The sequence below is a fragment of the Miniopterus schreibersii genome (assembly GCF_964146895.1).
Source record: "Miniopterus schreibersii genome assembly, chromosome: 7".
Lineage (NCBI taxonomy): Eukaryota > Metazoa > Chordata > Mammalia > Chiroptera > Miniopteridae > Miniopterus > Miniopterus schreibersii.
Window position 1 is genome coordinate 3,735,115 of NC_138108.1, and position 21,582 is coordinate 3,756,696.

The window sequence follows — 21,582 nt, forward strand, 5'->3', positions numbered from 1 at the left end:
TCCTCTTGTCCGCTCCGCCCCGTCCCCGACGCAGGCCATGTTCGAGCTGGTCACCTCCGAGGCCTCCTACTACAAAAGCCTGAACCTGCTCGTGTCCCACTTCATGGAAAACGAGCGGCTGAAGAAGCTCCTGCACCCGTCCGAGGCGCACATCCTGTTCTCCAACGTCCTGGACGTGATGGCCGTCAGCCAGCGGTGAGCGCGGCGCCCGGGGCGGCCCAGGCAGGTGGCAGGGGGCAGGTGGCAGGTGCTCCTGGCTCGGGCGCCCCTGCTTCCCTAGGTTTGGAACTTTCCGGGAGGAGATAGGAGTAAATACCTGAAGCCAAGGACCTGCCTCCCCCCCAGGGCGGCCCTTCGTGCCGCCGGGACAGGACTGTGGCTGCGGGTCCCACACAGTCCGTGGGCATGTGGCTGGTGTCATGACAGATCCAGGGGCGTCGTATAAGCTGCTCTTTACCCTGGTAGAGTCGCGTATCCCTGGCCTGGTGCGTGCGGGGCCCAGAGACCCTCTGCGACAGTGCGGAGCGCGGCCCTGAGTTAACGCCGAGTGAGACCCGCGGGCACAGATGTGTCTTGAGTCTCCTCCCGGTGCCTTTAACCCCCCCCCCCCCCCGGCTGTGCCTCTTGCAGGTTCCTCCTCGAGCTGGAGCGCCGGATGGAGGAGAACATTGTCATCTCAGACGTGTGCGACATCGTGTACCATTACGCGGCCAACCACTTCTCGGTGTACATCACCTACGTCAGCAACCAGACCTACCAGGAGAGGACCTACAAGCAGCTGCTGTGAGTGCCGGGCTGCGGGCCACGCCGTCACGGGGACACAGCCGCGGTCCTTGGCTTTTCCGGGAGAGTGTCCACGCCTGGCATGTTCCAAGGGGTTCCATGTCCCTAGAGAAACATGGGTCCCGAGGCGGTCAGCCGTGGTGCCCACTGGACCTCCGTCCAGCTGTGCAGAGCTCTGTGAGGTTTAGAAAAGGGAGTCTGAGGCCAAGAGGACAACTCCAGGTCCAGCGTGGAGGAAAGGGATTTGAACCAGAGACAAAGCGAGGATGGGCGGGAGGAAACCTCTTCGGTGGCTACCCAGCAGCGCCCTCGAATTTCTTGCTTACCTGCCCAGTTAGTAAACTTTCTTGGGATTTCAGTTGACAAGATGATTTTTCAGCCAACTTGTCTCTTTTGAATTCTTTGCATGTCTCTGCCAGGCGTCCAGGGATGTGTTCTTACCCGGGTTCGAGAGCATGCAAGAATGTCCCGAGTAGTGACATGTGGTCGTCACACTGATGTCACTGGGCCTGTCCATCAAACCATGTCACCCCCTGTGGATGTTTCAAAGCTGGAGTGTCCGGGGGGTTGTGGGTTTTACATTCGGGGTTAGAAATTGGGGTTGGAGGGGATCGGGAAGCCGGCTTTGAGGGCAGACGGTCAGAGACAGGCGTACGGGAGAACAGGAATCTAGATGTCACCGCGCCCACGGGTGCGCTGCTGTGGCTGCGAGCGAGCACAGACTGCCTGGGCCCGAGGACCAGGCAGAGCGCCCGTGTCCCTGCCCGTGTCGGGGCCTGCATCTGCCCCCAGCGGCAGTTCCCTGGGGCCTCATCAGCGGCCAGCTGCGAGTCCGCCTGGAGCCCGCCTGCAGAGAGGGCCCCCCCCCGGCACGAAGGGCGCAGGTTCCCGCAGTGGCCTCCTGTTCCTGTCACTACGTGGGCTCACCTCGCCGCGAGTCCCTGCCAGGCAAACCACTGGGCTGTGCTCTGATTGACGGACTTGGCCGCTTGGGGCCTGCTCGCCCTCCCACGTGCAGCTTATCTGGCTAAGTCTTCATGGGCCAGACAAGTGAAACCGCTATTGAACAGTTTATTTTCCATTTAAATAAATAAGTGAATCAGAGCGCGTTCGGTGCCCGTGGGCTGTCTGGTTCCTACGAGGCTGTGGGTGGGGGACCAGAGACTTACCTCCCGTGTCTGTCCCCAGCCAGGAGAAGGCAGCCTTCCGGGAGCTGATCACGCAGCTGGAGCTCGACCCCAAGTGCAGGGGGCTGCCCCTCTCTTCCTTCCTCATTCTGCCTTTCCAGAGGATCACGCGCCTCAAGCTGCTGGTCCAGGTACGGCCTCTCCTGCCTGCCAGGCTTGTGTGTGCTTCCCTGCTGCAGACCTGTTTCCTCTGGGCGTCCAGGTCTTCGCTGGCTTTCTAGGAAGTCTGTTTGCTCCACAAACCCTAATTAAGCTCTTCCTGTGTGCCAAGCAGTGGTGGACTCCCTTCTTCCAGGGAGCCACATTCTTGGGCCCGGAGAGATCAACACACACACAGCCAGGAAGTGGGCATGGCTGTGAGGACAGTGAAACTGGGTAGCATAACAGGGGTGCCACTGCCAGTTGGGGGGGTCAGGAAAGAGTCTTGGATGAGTGACATTTGAGCTGAGAGTTGGCTGACAGGCAGGAGCCATTCAGGTGGTGGAACAGCTTGTGCAAAGGCCCTGAGGCAGCCTGGTGCACAGACAGGAAGGCTGCGATGGGCTGGGGGGATGTGATGGGAATGAGTGTGGAGATGTAGGCAGAGGCTGATCAGGGGCTCTGAGAGGCCAGGTAAGACCCTGGCCTCTGCCCTCAGTATGACAGGGAGTCACCTGATCTAGTTGACATTTGTACAAGCACACAGAGGCCGCCATTAGGAGAGAGATGGGCAGGAGGGCAAGAGTGAAAATGGGAGAAAGGGTTCAGAAAAGAAAGACTGCGTGGCCGGAGGGTGGAAGGAGGGAGGGATCCCGGAGGAAAGTCAGTAAATTGAGCCCTGGACTTGCTTCCGTGGAGTAAGAAGGAAGAGAAGAATCTTCTAGTCTGAGCAGCTTCCTGGGGTGAGGAAGACAGTGTGGGGAGCGGCCCGGGTTTGGCGTTGAACTGGCTGAGTTTGAGAAGATGCTGAGCAGCTGAATACTCAAGTTTAGGGGCCGGAGCTCTCAGCACGGAGATGGCGTTTAGTAGTGAGACCAGCAAGGAAGGACGGAAGGGGCCTGGAGATCCTGTGCTGGGACACACCGTGCCCAGGAAGGAACAGAGGAGCCAGTGTGAAGGCCACGTACACCTGGCTGAGGCGGCCGCGAGCAGGAGCTGGTCGGGTGGGAGTTTTTTCCAATGAGAAAAGGTGGAGCCTGAGCCCTGCTGATTTGGGCATAGGGGGACCATTAGTGACAAGGTTTGGTGGCCCCACGTTGGTGGGTTGCGAGGAGGCATCTGGGATGACTGCGGACTCTGGCTCGGCTGTGGGCAGAGGCTGGGCAGGAGGCTGGGGCCGCGCAGCTGAGAGGCGGCAGGGGTCTGGGTCTGGCCTGGTCTCAGGAGAGAGGCTGAGCGTCGTGTGGAGAGTGAAGAGGCGTGCCACCATCCCCGTGCCTACAGGGCACAGAGCGGGCATCGACAGGGCAGCTGCTGGGGAGGGGGGCTGTGCTCCGATGCACCCAGACCTCCTGAGGGGACCGAGCTGATCAAAAGGCATGGGCACAGCCACTGCGAGGCAGCAAGATGCAAACCTCGTAGAGCAATGCAGAAATTATAATCTAAAGGTGAAGGCAATGTGAGCACCATTTTTTGATAATTGAAGAAAATTTAACAATTAGAAAACAGACACTTTGATCAATAAGACCAAAGTTAACAAGCTTTGGGGTTATTGCAACTTGACTCAAATGGCGATCCCAGAGGAGGGGGAGGGGAGCCCCCGGTGCCCAGCGTGAGCATTGAGCTCCGGTCCCTCACCACTGGACCCTCCCTGCCAACACCTGGTCACCTCCTTTACTCTAATGTTCCTTGTGCAGGGACCTGTCAGGCTCTCGATTGGCCCTCAGGGTTGATCTTCATGGGAGACTCCTGGTTACCAGTTTAGAGCCTGGCAAGGCTTTGGGTCGGGAGGCTCGGCCCTCGGCCCAGCTGAGGGCTCTCCTGCCCTCTGTTGTCACCTGGTGGGGTTCCTTGTACATGGATGTGGCAGCAACGAGAAGCTGTTTGGACTGGTACAGCAAGGAGGCCGCCGCTGCCGGGAGAGGGGGGGAGAGGGGAGGAATGGCCGTTATGAAAATTCATGGGGACTCTCCCTGTGCTCAGAACATCCTGAAGAGGGTGGAGGAGCGGTCTGAGCGTGAATGCACCGCCTTGGACGCCCACAAGGAACTGGAACTGGTGAGCGTGCGTCCCCTGTATTTCCCAGTAACTGCTTCCTTGTCACACCTGCCTTCCTGCTCCTGCTCCCTCACGTGTCGCTGTGTCTTTGGGAAATGCAAACTGATTTTAGTATTGGCTTTTGCAATCCCAAGAAGAGCCACTGGGTCTAAGCGGCAGGCCAGGTGTGTCCTGAGCAGAGTGAACGCGGGCTTCCTCTCGGCCGGGACTGATGTGTGCGGGGGACTAGGTCGCAGCCCCGCGCTTCCCCCATGCTGACCTCTGCTGCCACCCACAGGCCTGTGTGTCCCATCAGCTGGCTCAGGCAGGCATCTGGGGCCCTCGGAGGCTCCGCGCCGTCCACGCCTGTTTCCAGTGCCTCTGCTCCTGTGACTCTGAGGCTGGTGGAGCCCTGCCCCGCGTCCCGGCCTCCACGGCTTCCCAGTTCCTAGAGCTGCAGCTGGCCTGGGGCTGCGAGAGGACTCACAGGCCCTGCGAGCCCTGGAGAGAGCGCTTCCTCCTGGAAGTTGCCTGCAGAGTAGAGCTTGTGCGGGAGGGGTCAACAAATGTGTCCAGTCTCGCTTGCTGGTCTCTCGTGGCTCCTTCTTGTCTCAAGTGCTGTCTCGTGCGTGTCAGCTGGAGCTGTGGGTCAGTTCTTAGCAGCTGTTTGGGGGGCCACTTTGTCATGCTAGTGACCCCACAGACGACAAGGATGGGTGTTGAAAAGTCCTTTCCACTCCTTGTACCAGAGACAGCAGCTCAGTAAAAGGATGAGCCTCAGTGGGCATCTGATCGTGGCTCTGAGACATGTTGAGTCACCAGGACTTTGGAAGTTAATGCAGTGGTTTCTCCTCCCGTCCCTTACTCGGACCAGTTGGCCACCAAAATCCTTCTGGCAATTACACCCTTCGAATACTAGGGAGAACAGCACTCCCTTCCCAGGCTAGTGAGAGAAAGACTGGAGCCCTGAGTAGGCTGGTCAGGGAGGGTGGGTGACCTGTGAGTCAGGCAGTGTCTTTCAGAGCTTCTGCTCACCCCTCGAACTTACATACCTGATCAGATGGGAGTTTGTTACAGCCCCTACCAGGCATCTGACCGCACTGGGGCACAGAAGGTGAGTCTAGTGACCACCAAGGCCTGTGAGAGGCCCACGTGTCCCAAGGGGTCTCCCTGTGGTCAGAGTGTTTTCTATTGCTTAAGTTCTTTTCTGCTGTCCTAATACTCCTATTTCTCATAGATTACTTTTTTTTACAAAAGGTTTTTTTTCTAATTTATAAAAGCAATTGATGCTCAATACAAAAAAGTTCCGACAATGCTTGTAAGTAAGAAGATGGTAAAGACCACACCAATTATCCCACACCCACTGCTGACATGCTGGTGCTTGCCCTTGCAGACTTTTTTCCAAACAGATGCATGCACACACAATTGTATCCTTGGCAAAAAGAGATTGTGGCTTATAAGCCGGCTTTGCTCTCCATTTTAGTGCATGTAAATGTTGCAAATTTTAATGACTTTAGAGAACTTGGTTATATGGCTATATTAGCGCTAATCAATCCCAGTAGATCGACATTTGGTCGATGACAGTTTTTCTCATTCCGCTGCACACATCCAGTCCACACATCTTTGGGCACCATCCTCATTCACAAACACTGGGTGCCTGCTGGGTGCCGAGCTCCATTCTAGACACCTGTGACCCAGTGCGGAATATTGTCTCTTTGTAATTAGTCTCCAGAAGTTCCAGGAAATGCAATTTTATTAGGCTTCTTGGTACCTAGGCTGCCTCCCAGGAAGGTGGGGGGACCCTCACTCCCCCACAGTGTGTGACAGGGCTCGGTCCACACACCTCGCCAACTTGGAGCCTTGTCGGCTTGTCCTTTCCAGTCTGACAGATGAGTAAGGACATCTTATTGTTTCAGTTTGCTAACAGCCTGACAAGTTTTCCTGCTTTGCCTTTGTCCCAGAAGGCACTAGAGAAGGGAGCTCCAGCCTGGTTGAGACGGGCCAGTCTCAGCTGTGGGCACAGTGTCCAACCACAGCGACTGTTCAGCCCTCTGGGGTCTGAGTGGGCTGCAGGAGACCTGATGTGTTCTCCTTTTCATCCCAGGTGGTAAAAGCGTGCAACGAGGGTGTCAGGAAAATGAGCCGCACAGAGCAGATGATCAGCATCCAGAAGAAGATGGAGTTTAAGATCAAGGTGAGCCTGCACCCATCGGCATGGCCCTGACCCAGCCCGGCTGGCCTGGAGCATGGGTCACTGGCCAGGCTCCCCAAATGGCCACCCTTGGGTGTCAGTGCAGTGTCACCTCCCAGGAGGCTGTCCCTGACACCCCAGCTTCAGGGCGCCTCTTAACCCCCTAGTCTCTAGGCCATCGCATCAGCCTAGACCGTCTTCTGAGAGTCGGTGTGCAGGGACCCTGCAGCCACCTGCTGTCATGGACTGGCTGTGTGTTTACACCAAGTACCTGACAGGGAGCAGCCTGGGATTCTTAAAGCTGGAGATTTGAAACCCTGACAGAAGTTACGAACCTTCTCCCCAACTTTACATAAAGCTTCAGGCATCTGTGAGCCGGAGAGCCCCAGTTTCCGGTGACGTGGACACATGAACACCAAGGGTCCCTGAGGTCGTGCTGGGTTTGGGAGCTGAGCCCCAGTCGAGGTTGCAGACATGGCCTTGTGACCCCCACATGGCTCCACCTGCCAGTCTGACAGCCAGGTGCCAGGAGCCTGCCCCTGAGCCTCACAGTGGGGACTTCACACACCCAGCCCTCTCCTCTCCCCTGTGAACGGGGACCCTCCTCCAGGTCTGCATCACACAGGCTGAGCCTGGTGCGGGGATGATCACAGACACACAGAGGTGCTCCCACGAACATGGAGTTACCGCATATAGATACATCCGTACACACGGACACAGTAGACACAAACATATACATAGAAGCACGCAGGGATGTGTATGCAACAGGTAATCACAACTGCACACACAGGCACACACACACACACCATGGCCTCCGTGTTTGCCCGGGGCCCCCCTTCCTCCCACCAGCACTGCATGTGCTCTGGGCTCAGCACAGCCCCCACACTGTCCCTCATGCTCATCGCTCCAGTGAGGGCCCTGGGGGACCTGGGGGGCCGTGGGGCACAGCCATCCTGACGCTGCCCCCCCCCCCCAGTCGGTGCCCATCATCTCCCACTCCCGCTGGCTGCTGAAGCAGGGTGAGCTGCAGCAGATGTCTGGCCCCAAGACATCCCGAACCCTGCGGACCAAGAAGCTCTTCCAGGAAATTTACCTTTTTCTCTTCAACGACCTGCTGGTGATCTGCCGGCAGATCCCTGGGTGAGCGGCCGGGCCCTGCTGGCGCTCCAGGGGTGAGCCTGCTGCGGGGCGCAGCCCAGGGAGGGCGCCTGAGGAGATGGCTTCCCTGCGGCCGGGGCGGCCGGGGGACGGCGGGATGGAGCTCAGGCTCTGCCAGGTTTACGGTCAGCTCCGCTCTTGTCGGGCCTTGGGCCTTGGGGCCTTAATTTAAACCCCCGGGTTCAGCTTCCCCTCCCGCTGAGCGGGGCTTTTGCAGGCACGTGGAGAGGCCGGCTCAGTGCCTGACACGTAGCGGGTGGGCCGCCTGCCACGCGCGGGTGGAGGGTCAGGTATCAGGCGGGGCCTGCTGGGAGGCGGTGAGGAGGGGCTGGCGCTGGGACCCCTGGGCTTCGTCCGACCGACATGCTCACCCTGCCACCCTTGGTCCCCAGAGACAAGTACCAGGTGTTCGACTCGGCCCCGCGGGGCCTGCTGCGCGTGGAGGAGCTGGAGGACCAGGGCCAGACTCTGGCCAACGTGTTCATCCTGCGGCTGCTCGAGAACTCGGACGACCGGGAGGCCACCTACATGCTGAAGGCGTCCTCTCAGTGAGTGCCCGTCCCACCCCCGCTCGGGCTGCCTTCCCAGGTGGGGCGAGGCCCCAGGGCTGAGCGCACACACCTGTGGGGAGGGTTTCTGTCCGGGGTTAGGGATGGGGTTAGCATTGTCGTGTGTGTGGGCACATGTTCTCTCAGATGTTGTAGAACCCTTGGCCAGACTGACCAGGGGACCACCATCGCTGTGTGGTCTCAGGCCCATCTCATCACCTCTCTGAGAAGCTAGGCTACCTTCCCTGCAGCCCCCGGGGCTCTGACAGGCACAGCCAAGATCACTGTGGGGAGACACCCTCCCTCCCCCAGAGTCACAAGTGGCACCCCGCCCATGCTCATCTAGGTCCAGTCCCCACCGCCTGGGGGAGGGATGGCACTGGCCCTCCCCAGCAGACACTTTTGTAAAAATTGAATTTATTGGGATGACACTGGTTTGTAAAACCATACAGGTCTCAACTGTACAGCTCAACCAAACACCATCTGCACAAGTCTCTTTCCCTCCCCATACCCCCCTTTGCCCACCTCCACCTACCCCAGCCCCCTCTTGGCTAATCCCTTCACTTTCTTTCATCCAGTCCCCCTCCCCCCTCCCCACAGCAGGGACACTTCTGACAGCTTGTGGCTTCGGGCAGCTGCCCCCCTGCTGAGCGCTCTTTCCGTGGGTTAACTTTGGGGTGTTACACAGGGCTCGCCTTCACCAACTGACTTTTTTTAAATCATCACCAGGGGATATTTTTTCCATTGCTTTTCAGAGAGAGTAGGAGAGAGAGAGAAAAACGTTGACGTGAGAGACACATCAATTGGTTGCCTCCGGCCCACACCCTGATGGGGCCCCAGGATCGAGCCTACAACCCAGGTAGAGCCTTTGATCAGAATCGAACTGGAGACCCTTCAGTCCTCAGGCCGACACTCTAACCCCTGAGCCAAACCGGCCAGAGCTAACTGACTTTTAAAGGGAGGTTTGTGGGGGGGTTTAATGTGTCTTTATTGATTTCAGAGAGAGGAAGGGAGAGGGAGAGAGAGAGAAACATCAATGATGAGAGAGTCATTGATCAGCTGCCTCCCACATGCCCCCGACTGGGGATCGAGCCCACATGTGCCCTGACCTGGAATCGAACCGTGACCTCCTGGATCCTAGGTCGACGTTCAACCGCTGAGCCATGCCGGCCGGGCCGGGCTAACTGACTTTTTAAAGCGCACCAGGGAGATTCTGTCAGGCTCCCAGCCTCTCAGCTGATTTCTGGGCACCACGTCGGGCGGCAGCCCCGGGCGAGGCTCAGGACCAAGCCGTGAGCTTGCAGGACACTGGACACCACACCCAGTGGGGGCCTTGCTCTGCAGTTGGGGCATTTGTCTTCTTTCCTGTCCCAGGAGTGAGATGAAGCGCTGGATGACCTCGCTGGCCCCCAACCGGAGAACCAAGTTTGTTTCCTTCACATCCCGGCTGCTGGGTAAGTGGCCCTCTGGGACAGGGACACCTCTGGGCAGGACAAGTGAGGCCTCCGTGGCATCCGTCCCAGGTGCTTCCTGAGCCCGTCTTCCTAGAGGCCCACGTGGCCTCCCGGATGCCCACTTCGACTGCCAGTGGTCCCATATGCCAGCTGCTAGCCTAGTACCCGGTGGAGAACATGGGCGTGCTGAGCTCTGCAAACACTGGGATGGTTACTGCAGGAATGTCACTGGGTCCGCAGTGACAGGTACCCCAGGGAAACCACAAGGAATCTGGGCCCAGTGTTCTTTGGGGCTGCCAGTTGTCTGACAACCTTACGAAATATGAAAGAGCGCCAGTCGAGCTGCCTGCTGGGAGCTGCCCCGCCTGACAGTGCCCACCAAGTCCCGAGCATCCCACACTTGCTCCTGGGGTCTCGTGCAGGTTCGAGAAGGTTCTTCCGAAGCCTGGAATAAGCCTGCTCACCCTTTCATGCGTGTAATGTTTTCTCCGAGTCCCCGGCTGTCTCCATCTCACTGTCTTTGGAGCTGAGCCCCCTCCCTCAGATCACCTCTTCTCAGTTCCTCAGACAGGCAGCGCCGTCCCTGCTCACCGGGTGGTGTCTGGGGTTTGCTGGGTACGGGGCGGGCAGTCACCCGTGATGAAGACGTGCCACCCCTCTCCCCTCCTGTCAGACTGCCCCCAGGTCCAGTGTGTGCACCCGTACGTGGCCCAGCAGCCGGACGAGCTGACGCTGGAGCTGGCAGACATCCTTAACATCCTGGACAAGACGGAAGACGGTAAGGCGGGGCTGCCCGCGTCACCCACCCGTGGGGACTCTGTACCCAGCCAGCACCAGCCTGAGGATGAGGTGGGGCGGCTCAGCCCCAGGTAGAGAAGCTGCCCTGGCACATCCCTGCTTTCCTAGACTGCCGTGCCCATCCTGGCTTCCTTGGCTTTTTTTCCTCTACCCAGAGAATGTGCTTCTCCCAGGGCCTCTGCTCTGCTCGCCGGGACCCACGAGGTCTGCCTCCCCCTTTGTAGCAGGCCCAGCCTGAGAACCCCGCTCTGTGCCTTCTCCTCTGATGGCCTGGGCTTGGCCCACCACCCTCACCCTAACCGTGACCCTGACTCTAGACTCTATTTGCAACAAGCTTCCAGGTCAGCCTTGACCACCAGCCCAGAGCCACCCAACCACCTCCCATCCACCCGTCAATGGCATCAGTGCCAAATGAGGTTCACTCCCCTCCCCTGAAAAATAGATCCCTTATTTCCAAATCAGTTGCTCTTACCAGAATCCCCCAAACTGCACAAAGCATCTCCCCTCCCCCAATTCCTCCTCCCCTTTGAGGTCCTGGCTAGAAGGCCTCAGGCTGGTGACCTCCAGGGGAGGCCATTTCTACTCCCAAACTCCAGGGCTCACCTGGCATTGGAACCGCAGGATTCCCCCTCAGCCCCCTCGGCCCCCTCCCCCGCAGAGTAAAACAGCCCAACACCCCGCCCACTGAGGGCTTGGGAGTGGGTTCCAAGGTCAGTACATTTGGGACACACTGTGGCACAGAGCGTAGCTGGATCCATCGCGGCCATGTGCACACTGCTTCCTAGGGGGCGTCAGGGCAGTGCCTCCCCAGCATGTGGGGCAAACCCAATCAGAGGGTCTCCGGCAGGGGCTCTCGGAGCAGGCGCCTCTGGACAGGCCCCCCGGGCTCCTGTGTCTCCCTCCCCTGTGCCAGGATAGCTCAGCCAGGCCCCTGCGGGAGCTCCTGACCCTCCCCATCCCCTCCCCGTGCAGGGTGGATCTTTGGAGAGCGTCTGCACGACCAGGAGAGAGGCTGGTTCCCCAGCAACATGACCGAGGAGATCTTGAACCCCAAGATCCGGTCCCAGAACCTCAAGGAATGTTTCCGTGTGCACAAGATGGATGACCCTCAGCGCAGTCAGAACAAGGACCGCAGGAAGCTGGGCAGCCGCAATCATCGGCAATGACTCCCAGTCCCCAGCCCTGCAGGGGGAGGTGGGCCGGCTGGAGCAGGGCCTGGCAGGCAAACCCAAGGATCAGCTGTGGAGGGGCTCTGGGGGAAGGTGACCTTGTGCAGGGGTCACCCTGACCCTCATCCCTGCCACATGGTGAATGCTCACGCGTCTTGGTCCCTTGCTTGCAAACTGGAAAAACGGTGCCCACATCTTTCCTCCAATGCATTTGTAAATGAGAAAGTATATTTTAAACAGTATTACACCATCTCTCCCTCTTGTCTCTTAGAGGGGGTAGAAGGGACTGGCATGCTCCAGGGGCCTTCCCAGAAACTGGGAGAGGCCCCAGACCCAGGGTGTCCCTGGCCGAGGGCAGGTGCAAAGGTGATGATTGTCATGACCCCCCTGCACGTGTCCTTCTCTACCCTGGAAGCCATCAGAATCCACCAGGCATGCAGATGGACTGCCCTTGCCTGGTGAGCTTGATGAGCAGCCCTTGGTCTCCAATTTACAAGGCTGAGAGACCAAACTGCCTGTCCCCCTCTGCCAGAGCTTCACCGAGGGCCCATGCTGCCTCTGGCTGCCTGGCGGGCTGGATATAACTTGTGTCTTCTGGCCCCTTAAGAAGCCCAAGTATTGTAAGGAATGAACTGGTCACTGCATCCTATATCGGTTATGGTTCCAAGAAAAGCAAATACCATTTTTGGCTGCATTAAAAGAAGCATCATGTATAAAATAAAGGAGGTGAAGTTCCACTCTTTATTGCCCTGCTGCACACAGGAATGAGGTGTTCGGTTCTGGGCAGGGAGAGAGAAGCTACCTTCAAGGTCAGGAGGGGGTTGAGGAGGCCTCTAGTGGAGAAGAGAGCAGCCAGGGTCGGGGCCTCAACTGGTTCAAGGACTCAAGAAACAGAAAAGGGTGTTTGAGGGAGTTGGAGACGCCCTTCTGCTGCAGTGGAAGTGAGAACGCGGTTTTGGAAGACCACAGTGGGACTGAGGTGTTGGTGAGTGGTGGTCCCACAGGGAATCTAACCACCAGGCATGGGGCTGGGGCTTCCTACCTGGCCCGTCACTGGCCTTGGGCACTTCCTCGCCGCCCCACTATCACCCCCAGTCCTGGAGTGCAGATGCGCCAGAATCTGACCCAGCCCAGCCCCCCTGCCTGGGACCAGCCTCTTTCTGCCAGGACACACTTTCCTCTGCACCAGAACAGGCCTTTGGTTAGAAGCCTGAGGTTTAGATCTAGTGGGACTTTGTGGCTTCTTCCCACAGGCCTCAGCATGACTCTGGGTGTCTTGAGACCTCAGATCCTGTGAGAACTGCATGAATCCTGCAAGGTGCACACACCTGCAACTCACTCGTTCAAGCAGCACACACCTGCAACTCACTCGTTTAACTGGGGAGGACCCTCTGGTCCCAGGAGGAACTGATGCTCCCCCAGGAAGAGTAGCTGCACCTGAGTCCCCCAGCACTGAGGGAAAGTGGAGAGGGGCCACTTCTGAGCCCCATGCTGCTGGGGGACTCAGGATAAAGAGTGGCGGGGCTGTCTGTTGGTCCTGGCCCTTGTCTGGCCTTCTTTTTGAAGCTGGGAGACAGCCCGCTGACTTGGATCCTCTGCTCTAACAGGGCTTTGGCCGCTGGAGATTGTGTGAAATGCAGTAAACAGTTTCGTGAAAACTGGTCAGTTTCAGAACAGGCCTTTATAAGCAGGAGCGTGTACCCCATGATGTGTTTGGGGGAGAGTGTGTGGGTACCGCGTGGGCTCATCTGGAGCATCCAGGAGAAAACTGGTCTTCCAAGGAACAGGTGTGGCCAGGAGATCAGGGAAACCAAGGTCACATAGTTGCTGAGACAATGGTGGGAAAGGAGGAGGGGGGACAGCCTCCCGCCACCAGCACCCACCCAAGGGACCTCCCAGGGGCGCAGGTTGTTTGCACTTTCTCTCCTCCAGATCTTCTCGCTCCAAAGGCCCTCGGGGGACGGGGCAGGACACAGCTCCGGCTTCTTTCCTGCTGCGCCCGGAGCAGATCAGCCACTATTCAAATCTCTAAATTACAAGCGCTGGGCTGCTTCCCGGGAAGTGTGGCAGGAAGAGCCCGGGCCAAGCTGGGGGGCGGGGGCGGGATAGGGGGCCGGCTGGGCTGCTGCGGCCCCAGGCTCCCGTGACGCCCGGCCTGGGGGGCCGCCTGGGACTGCGGGTGGGGGGCCAGGCCAGGCTGACAGTGCCTGGGCTTCACCCCTCGCCTCGCCCAGCTCCAGGGGCTCCCTGGGGTGGAGGGGTCCCCGTGACGGCCGCCCGAGCCCCGCGTCCCTCGGCGGAGGGGCGGGCAGGGGGCGCCCCGGGAGGCGGGGCCGAGGGCGCGGGGCCGACCCGCTCCGAGCGCCAGCCGCCCCCGCCCCGCACACGCGGCCCCGCGGGCGCCGGCCACGCGCGCACCCACGCGCACACACGCACACGCGCGCACGGGCCGCCAGCTGCCTCCCGCCCCGCTCGCCGCACACTCACGCGCGCACACGCTCGAGACGCGGGCCCGGCGGGAGCGCGGCCCCTTTATTCGCTTCAGGAGGCGGAAAACTTTCTCAGCGCGACGACCACGAGCGCCAGCACCACGCAGGTGGCCAGCAGGGCGGCGATGACGATGGCGGCGATGGCGCCGGGCCCCAGCGAGCCTGCGGGAGGAGGGGCGTCAGCCGGCCCCGCGCGGCCGCCCGCCGGCCCCCCTCCCCTCCCGTCCCCTCCCGCCCCGGGCCCCCGCCCCCCCGCGCGGCCGCCCGCCGGCCCCCCCTCCCCTCCCGTCCCCTCCCCTCCCGTCCCCTCCCCTCCCGTCCCCTCCCCTCCCCTCCCGTCCCCTCCCCTCCCCTCCCGTCCCCTCCCCTCCCCTCCCCCCCCGGCCCCCGCCCCCCAGCGCAGCCGCCCTCCGCCCCCCGCCCCCGGCCCCCCTCTGCTCCCCTTGCCCCCCGCCGCGCCCCCTGCGCCCCGCCCGCCGCCTACCGACGCCCTGGTCCAGACGCTCCCGCGCGGTGCTGTCCTCGGGCCTCGGCGGGGCGGTGGGGGCCGGCGCCCCGGTGGCCTCGGGCTCCGGGGTGGGGCTGGTGCTCTCCGCCGGGCCTTCTCCGGATGGCAGGTCCGCGGGCTCGTTCCACAGGGTGGGCGCGGGCTCCTGCGGACCCTCAGCTGCAAGGCCAAGGACAGGCGCTGGGGCCCTGGCTGCGCGACAGGGGCGTCTCCCCGCCGGAGAAGCGGCTCTGTGTTTGGGGGCCCTGGGGCTCAACACTAGTCTAGCCTTCCCGCATCACAGGTGAGGCAGCCCAGGCAGAGAGGCCACGTGCGGCCCCAGAACCCCCAGTGGGGCCAGGCTGGCTGCCTCCAGGCCCGTGAAGACAGAGAGATGGAGGGGTGGGAGGGAGTAAAGGGACCAACAGTCTTAGAAACAGCTGTGGGAACCCTGGCCTGGCAGATTAGGGGGACCTGGGACAGGGCACCTCCTCTCTCCCAGCAGAGCCTGGGGTCCCCCGTCTGAACCTATGGGAGCTGTAGGCCTGGGTGAGGTGACAGTGGACACAGGTCAGCCTTTACCCTGGAGAAGAGCCAGGAAGGTGGAACAGTGCCCACTCCAGGAACCGGGGTCCCTGCTGCAGGGGGTGGACAGGAGAGGCCACCCACACCCCAGGGCGGTCAGCCCTGCTTCTCCTTGGCCCTCAGCTGGGTAAAGCCGTGCAGCCATGGGACACGGAGTCCAGCACCTACGCACACTCCTATGTGTCTGAGACTTAAAGCCCAGGGGGCCTCTATACCCCAAGGAATTGAGCCCAGCATGTTACTATCTCCAGACGGAAAAGGGCCAGAGGGGTGTCTGTCAGGGAGGCCCCAGGAAAGAGTGGGTGCCCCCCGCCCTCCCACACAAGCTGAGGCTCCATCAGTGCATCAATCTCTGGGCAGCCCTTTCTGCAGGAGCCTTTTTTTGCTCATGGGTGGGGGTCAGCAAGGGTTTGGGGTACCCAGGGGCCCCAGAAAACTAAAGGGACAAGGCTGAGAGGCCTGTGTGATAATCCCGGCCTCATACCCCACCTCGGCCCCAGGCGGTTCATGCCAATACCCATACCCACCCCAAGGATCCTGGCCTGAGGAGCCCCACAGCACCACCCCAACCCTAGGCGCATCCATCCTTCCTGCACAGTAAGTTCAAGCCAAGACCGGGGTGGCAGGCAGGCTCCAGGCTCCAGGCTCCTGCCCGGGCCTAATCCTGACTGTGATCCAGGGATGCTCCAGGAAGATGCAAGGACGCTTCCGGGCCTTTACTGCCCACAGTGCCCACCTGGAGCAAATTGTGGGGAAACATCAACCAAGCCCAAACTCAGGGTTGGTCTTAACGTAACTGGGCTTTCAAAAATGTCAAGGCCATGAAGGACAAAGGAAAGCTGAGGAATTGTTCCAAGGCCCAAGGACATGACAGCTAGGTGCTGCATGTGTTCCTGGATGGGGCAGAGGGGCTGCTGTAAGAGAGTCTGGGTCCACTGGTGAAGTCTGAGTAAGGCTGGGGTTTAGATAATAGTCCTGCACCCGTGTTCATCTCCCGAAGTGGACAACTGACTGGTTATGTGAGGGAATCCCCTTGTTCTTGAGCATATTTAGGGGCAAAGGGGCACATCTGCAACTTTCTCTCGCATGGTTCCGCATCCAGACAGGTAGGTGGGTAGAGACAGGAAGACAGAGTGAATATGGCAGAATGTGGGAAACTGGTGCATCTGAGTGTAGGATCTGCTGGTCATTGGATTATTCTTGCAAATTTTCTGTAAACTTAAAATCTTTTTGCAATAAAACCGTACAAGGTGCCCCCAGCCCTGCCCCTGCAGCCTCTCCCAGGCCCAGCTGGCTCAGTTCCAAGGCTTGGCTTGCAGGCAGGGACCACTGTCCCACTCCCCAGGCTTGCCCAAGCTAGTGCCCCTTTCCAGCAAACACCCCTGGCACAGAGGCCTTCAGGGGCAAAAGGCCCCAGCACCCAGTGGTGTGTTGGCAAGATGTGGGATGGGGTGGGCTTCCCTCTCCCAGGTCCCAAGGCTCAACTACAGCACTGAGTCTGGGGCCACCCTGGCCCCTACCAACTGTGAAGTTGTCCCTGTGAGGAAGGCAAAGTGACCCTGTCAGTCCTTCCTTGTTACTGCCTGGGAGGGAGGGGCCCCCAGGTATGCTGACCTCAGGCTCCCAGGGGCCGGGCAGAGAGAAGGCCTGAGCGTGCCCGCTGCCTGGCGGGCCCTGAGGTCTGGGCTCACAGACTGTCTGTCTCCCCAGATAAATGGAGAAACCACTGGCCCCCACTTGCTCAAGACGGCATTAGGCCGGCACCTCCCTGTCGCACCACTGCTGGCCAGAGCTCACCTCTGACTGCCGGGCACCTGGCCAGGGAGGCTGCCACAGGGCTCCTGGGTACCCAGCCCAGCCAACCTGGGTGGCATCTGGGGAATCAGCTCTGAGCTCCGGAGGAGGAGTGACAGGCCCGTGGAGGGAGGACGGGCTCACTCCCTGGAGCTAGCCACTCTCTGCCAAGCCCAGGAGCCGGGAGCCGTCTCTGGGGAGAGCGGGCCCCCTGAGCCAGGCGGCTGGGCTGTGCACCCAGGCGCGCTCTCCTCTCCCCAGTGACCAGCCTCACTCTGCTGCTCTCCACAGAGGCCTGCTCCCCCCTGCCGGACACAAGCCCAGGATGCTCCGTCCCTGCTAAGTGTACCCTCCTCCGGCCTCTCCTCCAGCACCCAGCCAGTCCCTGAGGCTCAAGGGGCTAAGACCATGGACTTCCGAACACAGTTGGCCGGGTCTGGATCCTGCTCCCTCAAGCTCTCACCCTGGGGCCCCTGCAGACTGACCACTCCTCCCTCTTCACTTTCCTGACTGTGAAGCAGGCGTGGACAGTGCCTCCCACAGCCCACACAGCTTGTAACTGTGCTGTCATCGCCGTCATCGGGATTGCCTCCATCCCAGGGCCCCTCTGGCGTGATCTGTGTGGTCGGACACAGGCCAGGCTGCTCTGTGTGCTGTGTGCGCTGCAGCAGACTGTTACGGGAGACCCCCAAAGGCTGGTCCAGGGCTCATCTGTGCCCAAGCAGCAGGGCCTCAGGGGCCAGCCAGCTCCCTGCCCACCCAGGCTGGCACCCCAGTGGCAGCCTGGACTCAGCCCGCAGCCCCCAGCAAGAGGTGCAGCTGCCAGGGAGGGGCCAGCTCATTTCTTGTCATCTACATGCCGCTGTATTTTCTCAATTTGCTGTCGTACAAGGGAAATCAGGGTTTAAAAGGCAATAACCCACCCTCCTCCCAAGCAGCAGCCCATCTGAGCAGGGGTAAGGAGTGTGTCATGGGAGGCGAGCGGTGAGTCAGCAGCAGTGATGTTAGGTGGGGACCCATGATGAGACCCAAACTCCCAGGACCAGAGTAAACACCATTCTGCCACTCCATGTTCTGACCAAGGAAACCAGGAGCAGTGGGGGCCTCGTGACACAGGCCTGGGCGCTGTGGGCTGTCCCCAGCCCCACCACCCCCAGCCACCCTGCCTTTCGGTAAATAAGTTTGTTTAGCGCTCACTCTGACCGCAGGGCCCCGAGGCCAGGCGCCCATGCTCACAGACAGCCTTTGTCCGGCCATGAAGGGCCTTTTCATCCCTGCCCTGGCCTCCCGCCCGCTCAACCTGGCCTGTTCCCCCAGCCCCAGTAGCTGCGGCCACAGGCGACCAGTGGGGAGAGCAACAGGCCGGCCTGGACAGCTGCCACAGGGCCGCTCCTTCCTGGCCTGTGGGCTACAGGACCCTGGCCCACCGAGCAGCGGGCTGCCAGGCCTGGTAAACACCTCCCAGAATGGCAGGAAGGCCAGACAAGCCAGAACCCCGAAGACTGGGAGGAGGTGGCTTGTCCCTCTTGGTAGGACACATGGAAGAAGGTGAGGCCAGGTGAGACCCCAGTGGCGCCAAACACGAGGCTGTTCCCCCAGCATTCCTGTGGTGGAAGACCAAGCCCACCCACCCAGGCTATGTATACACAGTGTGACCCAGCGCATCTGGCAGCAGCCTGGGCCGGGAGGGCTGGTCACTCGGGCGCAGAAAACTGGTCAGGAGCTCCCCAGGTGGCCCGGGACCCAGCAGGCGGGAGAAGCGTTTCATGGGGTGGGTGGGGTGTAGGGACTGCGAGCATCACAGCCCCAGATCCAGGCCATAGAAGGTGCCCCTTTACACTTTGGGTCACTTCCTCGATTCCTGGGCACCTCTCCCACCAAAAGGGCGTGAGGCACTTTCTCAGCCTGAGTGAGGGGTGCTTCTGCCCTGAGACCTCCCTGCACCCAGCAGAAGGGCTGGGGACGTGTATATACGTTGGGTGACATGGACCGAGCACCACCTGATGCATGGCCCATCCTGAAGGCTAGTATCTGAACGTGGCAGGCCTTCTGTGCCCTGTGAGGGAGGCAGAGGCACCACGGTGTCACCCTTGCACAAATAAGGAGACCCACAGAGAGGCTGAGAAACAGCCAGGAGGCACCAGAGCAAACCAGGCTGCTGGCTCCTTCCTAGGGTGTCTGGGGCTCCTCACCATCACCCAGGGCTTCCCCGTGTGGGGGCCTGAGCGTGAGGCTGTCCCACCAGGCTGCTCTCCCCAGGGCCACGCACACACCACACACACCTGCTATCCAGTTGCCTCCCCCACGGGCCCACGGACTCTCCGCAAAGCCCATGCTGCAGCGAGGGTCTCCTCTCCAGGATCCCCACCGGGGAACCTGAAACACCGTCCTTTGGCTACGTCGTGGCCAGCAGATACTGCTTCTTCCAGGAGAAGGACCACCCGTGGCCCATGTGTGCCTTTTCTCTTTCCAGCTTCGAAGCCAGCCCCGGCCAGCCCCTCCCAGCTCGGGGCCCACAGCCATGCCCAGCTGGGGCTGAGGTCCTGGGAGCCTGTCGCCCCAAGCCTGTTGGGACCCTCCTTCTTGGGGGACCCCAGGCCCCGGCATTTTGGCCTCCATGCAGAGCCTAATCCCGCATCCTCACAGTTTTCCTCTCTCTGGCCCTGTGCTCCCCTAGGCTATTTTCTGATACAGGACTAGCACCTGGGGCTTCACTCTTGGAAGACTTTCCAGAAAACCAGCAGGGAAGGGCATGCAGGGTTCGAAAAGTAAACGGCAGGGGTCCGTGGTCTCTCCAGGGGCCCAGGGGCCCAGGGTCTCTAGCTCCTTAGCCGCTTGCCCTGGGCCTGGTGCCCCCTCCTGACTCCCAGATCTGGGAGCCTTCAGATTTTAGGGTACTGGAGTAATCCCCTTGTTCCTCAAGCAGCTAATGTCCCTGGCTCTGCTTTGGGGGCCATCGTCCCCATGGCTTCCAGTTCCCAACTGCGACCATCTGCCTCATGGTAGCCTCCTCTGCGTTGCCCCAGTGGCCCCCCATCAGCTGTGCAGGACTTCTGCCCCTGGGCATTGGAGAACCTGACCCAAGGTGCTTCCCGGCCCTGGCAGGCTTGTGGCGGCAGAGCCCAGGGAGCACCCTTACCTGTGAGCACCGCAGGGGCCAGGACCCCGGAGAGGAGCAGCAGCGCCATGCGCAGGGCCAGACAGAAGGCCATCCTGGGCCGAGAGAGTGCGGCCGGCAAGCGGGATGCACCGAGGACTGAGCTGGTTAACTTCAGGGCGGCGGGAAAGAGGTATCAAAGCGCTGGGAAGGGTTTTCATCAATGCAAACTCTGTCCTCCTGGGACACCGTGCCCGCCCCCCACGCATGCCAACACACACACACACACACACACACACACACACACACACACACAGCAGAGCTAACAGAACAGACCGCTTTCCTGAATTCTGGAGCAGCCCCACCCTTGGAAGGAAATTGCACCCTTTCTCTCTCCTTTTCTCTCTCTCTCTCTCCCCCCCCCCTTACCTCCATGTGTAAAAGACTCAGCCAGGGAACTGAAAAATGCAGATGCCTCGGGCACTGTTTCAGTGGGTTGTGTTTGGGCCCAGGAATCTGCACTCCAGTGCCCAGGGTCCAGGCCACAGACTTGCCCTGGGCCGTCAGCACTGCTCTGGACGCCTGGCCAGGAGCGGGTTTGTTAAGGACGCAGAGCACTTTAAAGCAGCTTCAATCTAAACCCTCTGGCAGCACTCGTCTCTTTCCAGAAGAGCCCATGTCATTAAGTGCTGTGTGTCCCCTCATCTTGCTCTCTGTTCTTCCAGGTGCCTGAGACTTGAAATGCCACCTAAATGCTCATGATATGTGTTCCAGCCTGAGTCTGGCCCAGAACCACAGCCCCGTGGCCCACTGCCTCCCGGACAGCTCCATGGATGTCTGATGAGCATCTCCACCTGGAATGCCCTGCCTCCCCGGCCCCAACCTTCCAGATATCCTAGCCGCATGATTAAAGTTCTCAAAGTCCCTCTTTTTATCTCACTCCCCTGTCCCCCTCTAATAGCTCAGGAAATACTGCTAACATCCCCTGCCTCACACCTTTCCTGGTTTCCCATGGCTCTTTGAACAAAAAGCCAACCTAAGGGCTTGCCTGGGCCCTGCTCACCTCCCCCACCCTGCTCAAACTTGACCCAGCCTCAGGGCCTTTGCACTTGCTGTCCCCTCCCCTAGGAAGCAGCCCTCAGCTCATGAAGCGGCTCCCTCCTTATCACTATCCAGGTCTCAGTTCTGATCAGTTAGCCCCCCATCCACTCCTCACTTCACTTTTAATTTCTTCTTAGCACTTATATGTATATGAAACTCTCTCGGTTTAGTTTTCAATTTTTTTTTGGGGGGGGGGGAGTATACTGTGAAGTGTACAAATCTTATGTCTACAGCTTGATAAACCTTTTACAGGTATACGTACACCACCCAAATCAACAGAGAACATTTCCCACACACCAGCAGATCCCCGTGCGCCTCCCCAGTCAGTACCCCCCGAGTGCCATTCTATCACTAGAGATTAGTTTTGTCGATACTTGAACTTCAAATGAGTGGAATGTGATATGAACTCTCTTTTGCTTGGCAGCCTGTGAGATTCACCACCTTGTGGCATGTAGCAGCTCACTCATTCTTATTCAGTATTCGATGGTCTGACTACGCCGTGACTTCTGTTCCTTTATCCATTTTTGTCCATCTATGTGCCCATTCGGGCCATTTCTAGGTGTGAG

The 21,582-nt window shown here is 60.0% G+C and overlaps 2 protein-coding genes across 4 annotated transcripts in view; one reads left to right on the top strand and one right to left on the bottom strand.

Moving 5' to 3' along the window:
* The window catches only part of NGEF (neuronal guanine nucleotide exchange factor), an 85,599-nt gene extending 73,390 nt beyond the window's left edge, over positions 1–12,209 (top strand). For all 3 annotated transcript variants that reach the window (XM_081143540.1, XM_081143539.1, XM_081143541.1), the window contains 10 exons: positions 35–195; positions 631–783; positions 1,972–2,101; positions 4,092–4,166; positions 6,250–6,339; positions 7,313–7,476; positions 7,887–8,042; positions 9,417–9,496; positions 10,170–10,274; positions 11,267–12,209. In XM_081143540.1, the coding sequence (XP_080999666.1) occupies positions 35–195; positions 631–783; positions 1,972–2,101; positions 4,092–4,166; positions 6,250–6,339; positions 7,313–7,476; positions 7,887–8,042; positions 9,417–9,496; positions 10,170–10,274; positions 11,267–11,460 (1,308 nt within the window). In that variant the 3' untranslated portion in view covers positions 11,461–12,209. The remainder of the gene's footprint in view (positions 1–34; positions 196–630; positions 784–1,971; positions 2,102–4,091; positions 4,167–6,249; positions 6,340–7,312; positions 7,477–7,886; positions 8,043–9,416; positions 9,497–10,169; positions 10,275–11,266) is intronic.
* Positions 12,210–13,964: 1,755 nt separating this feature from the next.
* SNORC (secondary ossification center associated regulator of chondrocyte maturation) lies at positions 13,965–20,128 on the bottom strand. The gene is made up of 3 exons (XM_081143542.1): positions 19,958–20,128; positions 14,437–14,619; positions 13,965–14,114 (listed from the first exon to the last, which is right to left on the bottom strand). The coding sequence occupies exons 1-3, from the start codon at positions 20,028–20,030 to the stop codon at positions 14,005–14,007; spliced, it is 366 nt and encodes a 121-aa protein (XP_080999668.1). The 5' UTR covers positions 20,031–20,128; the 3' UTR covers positions 13,965–14,004.
* Between the last annotated feature and the right edge of the window lie 1,454 nt (positions 20,129–21,582).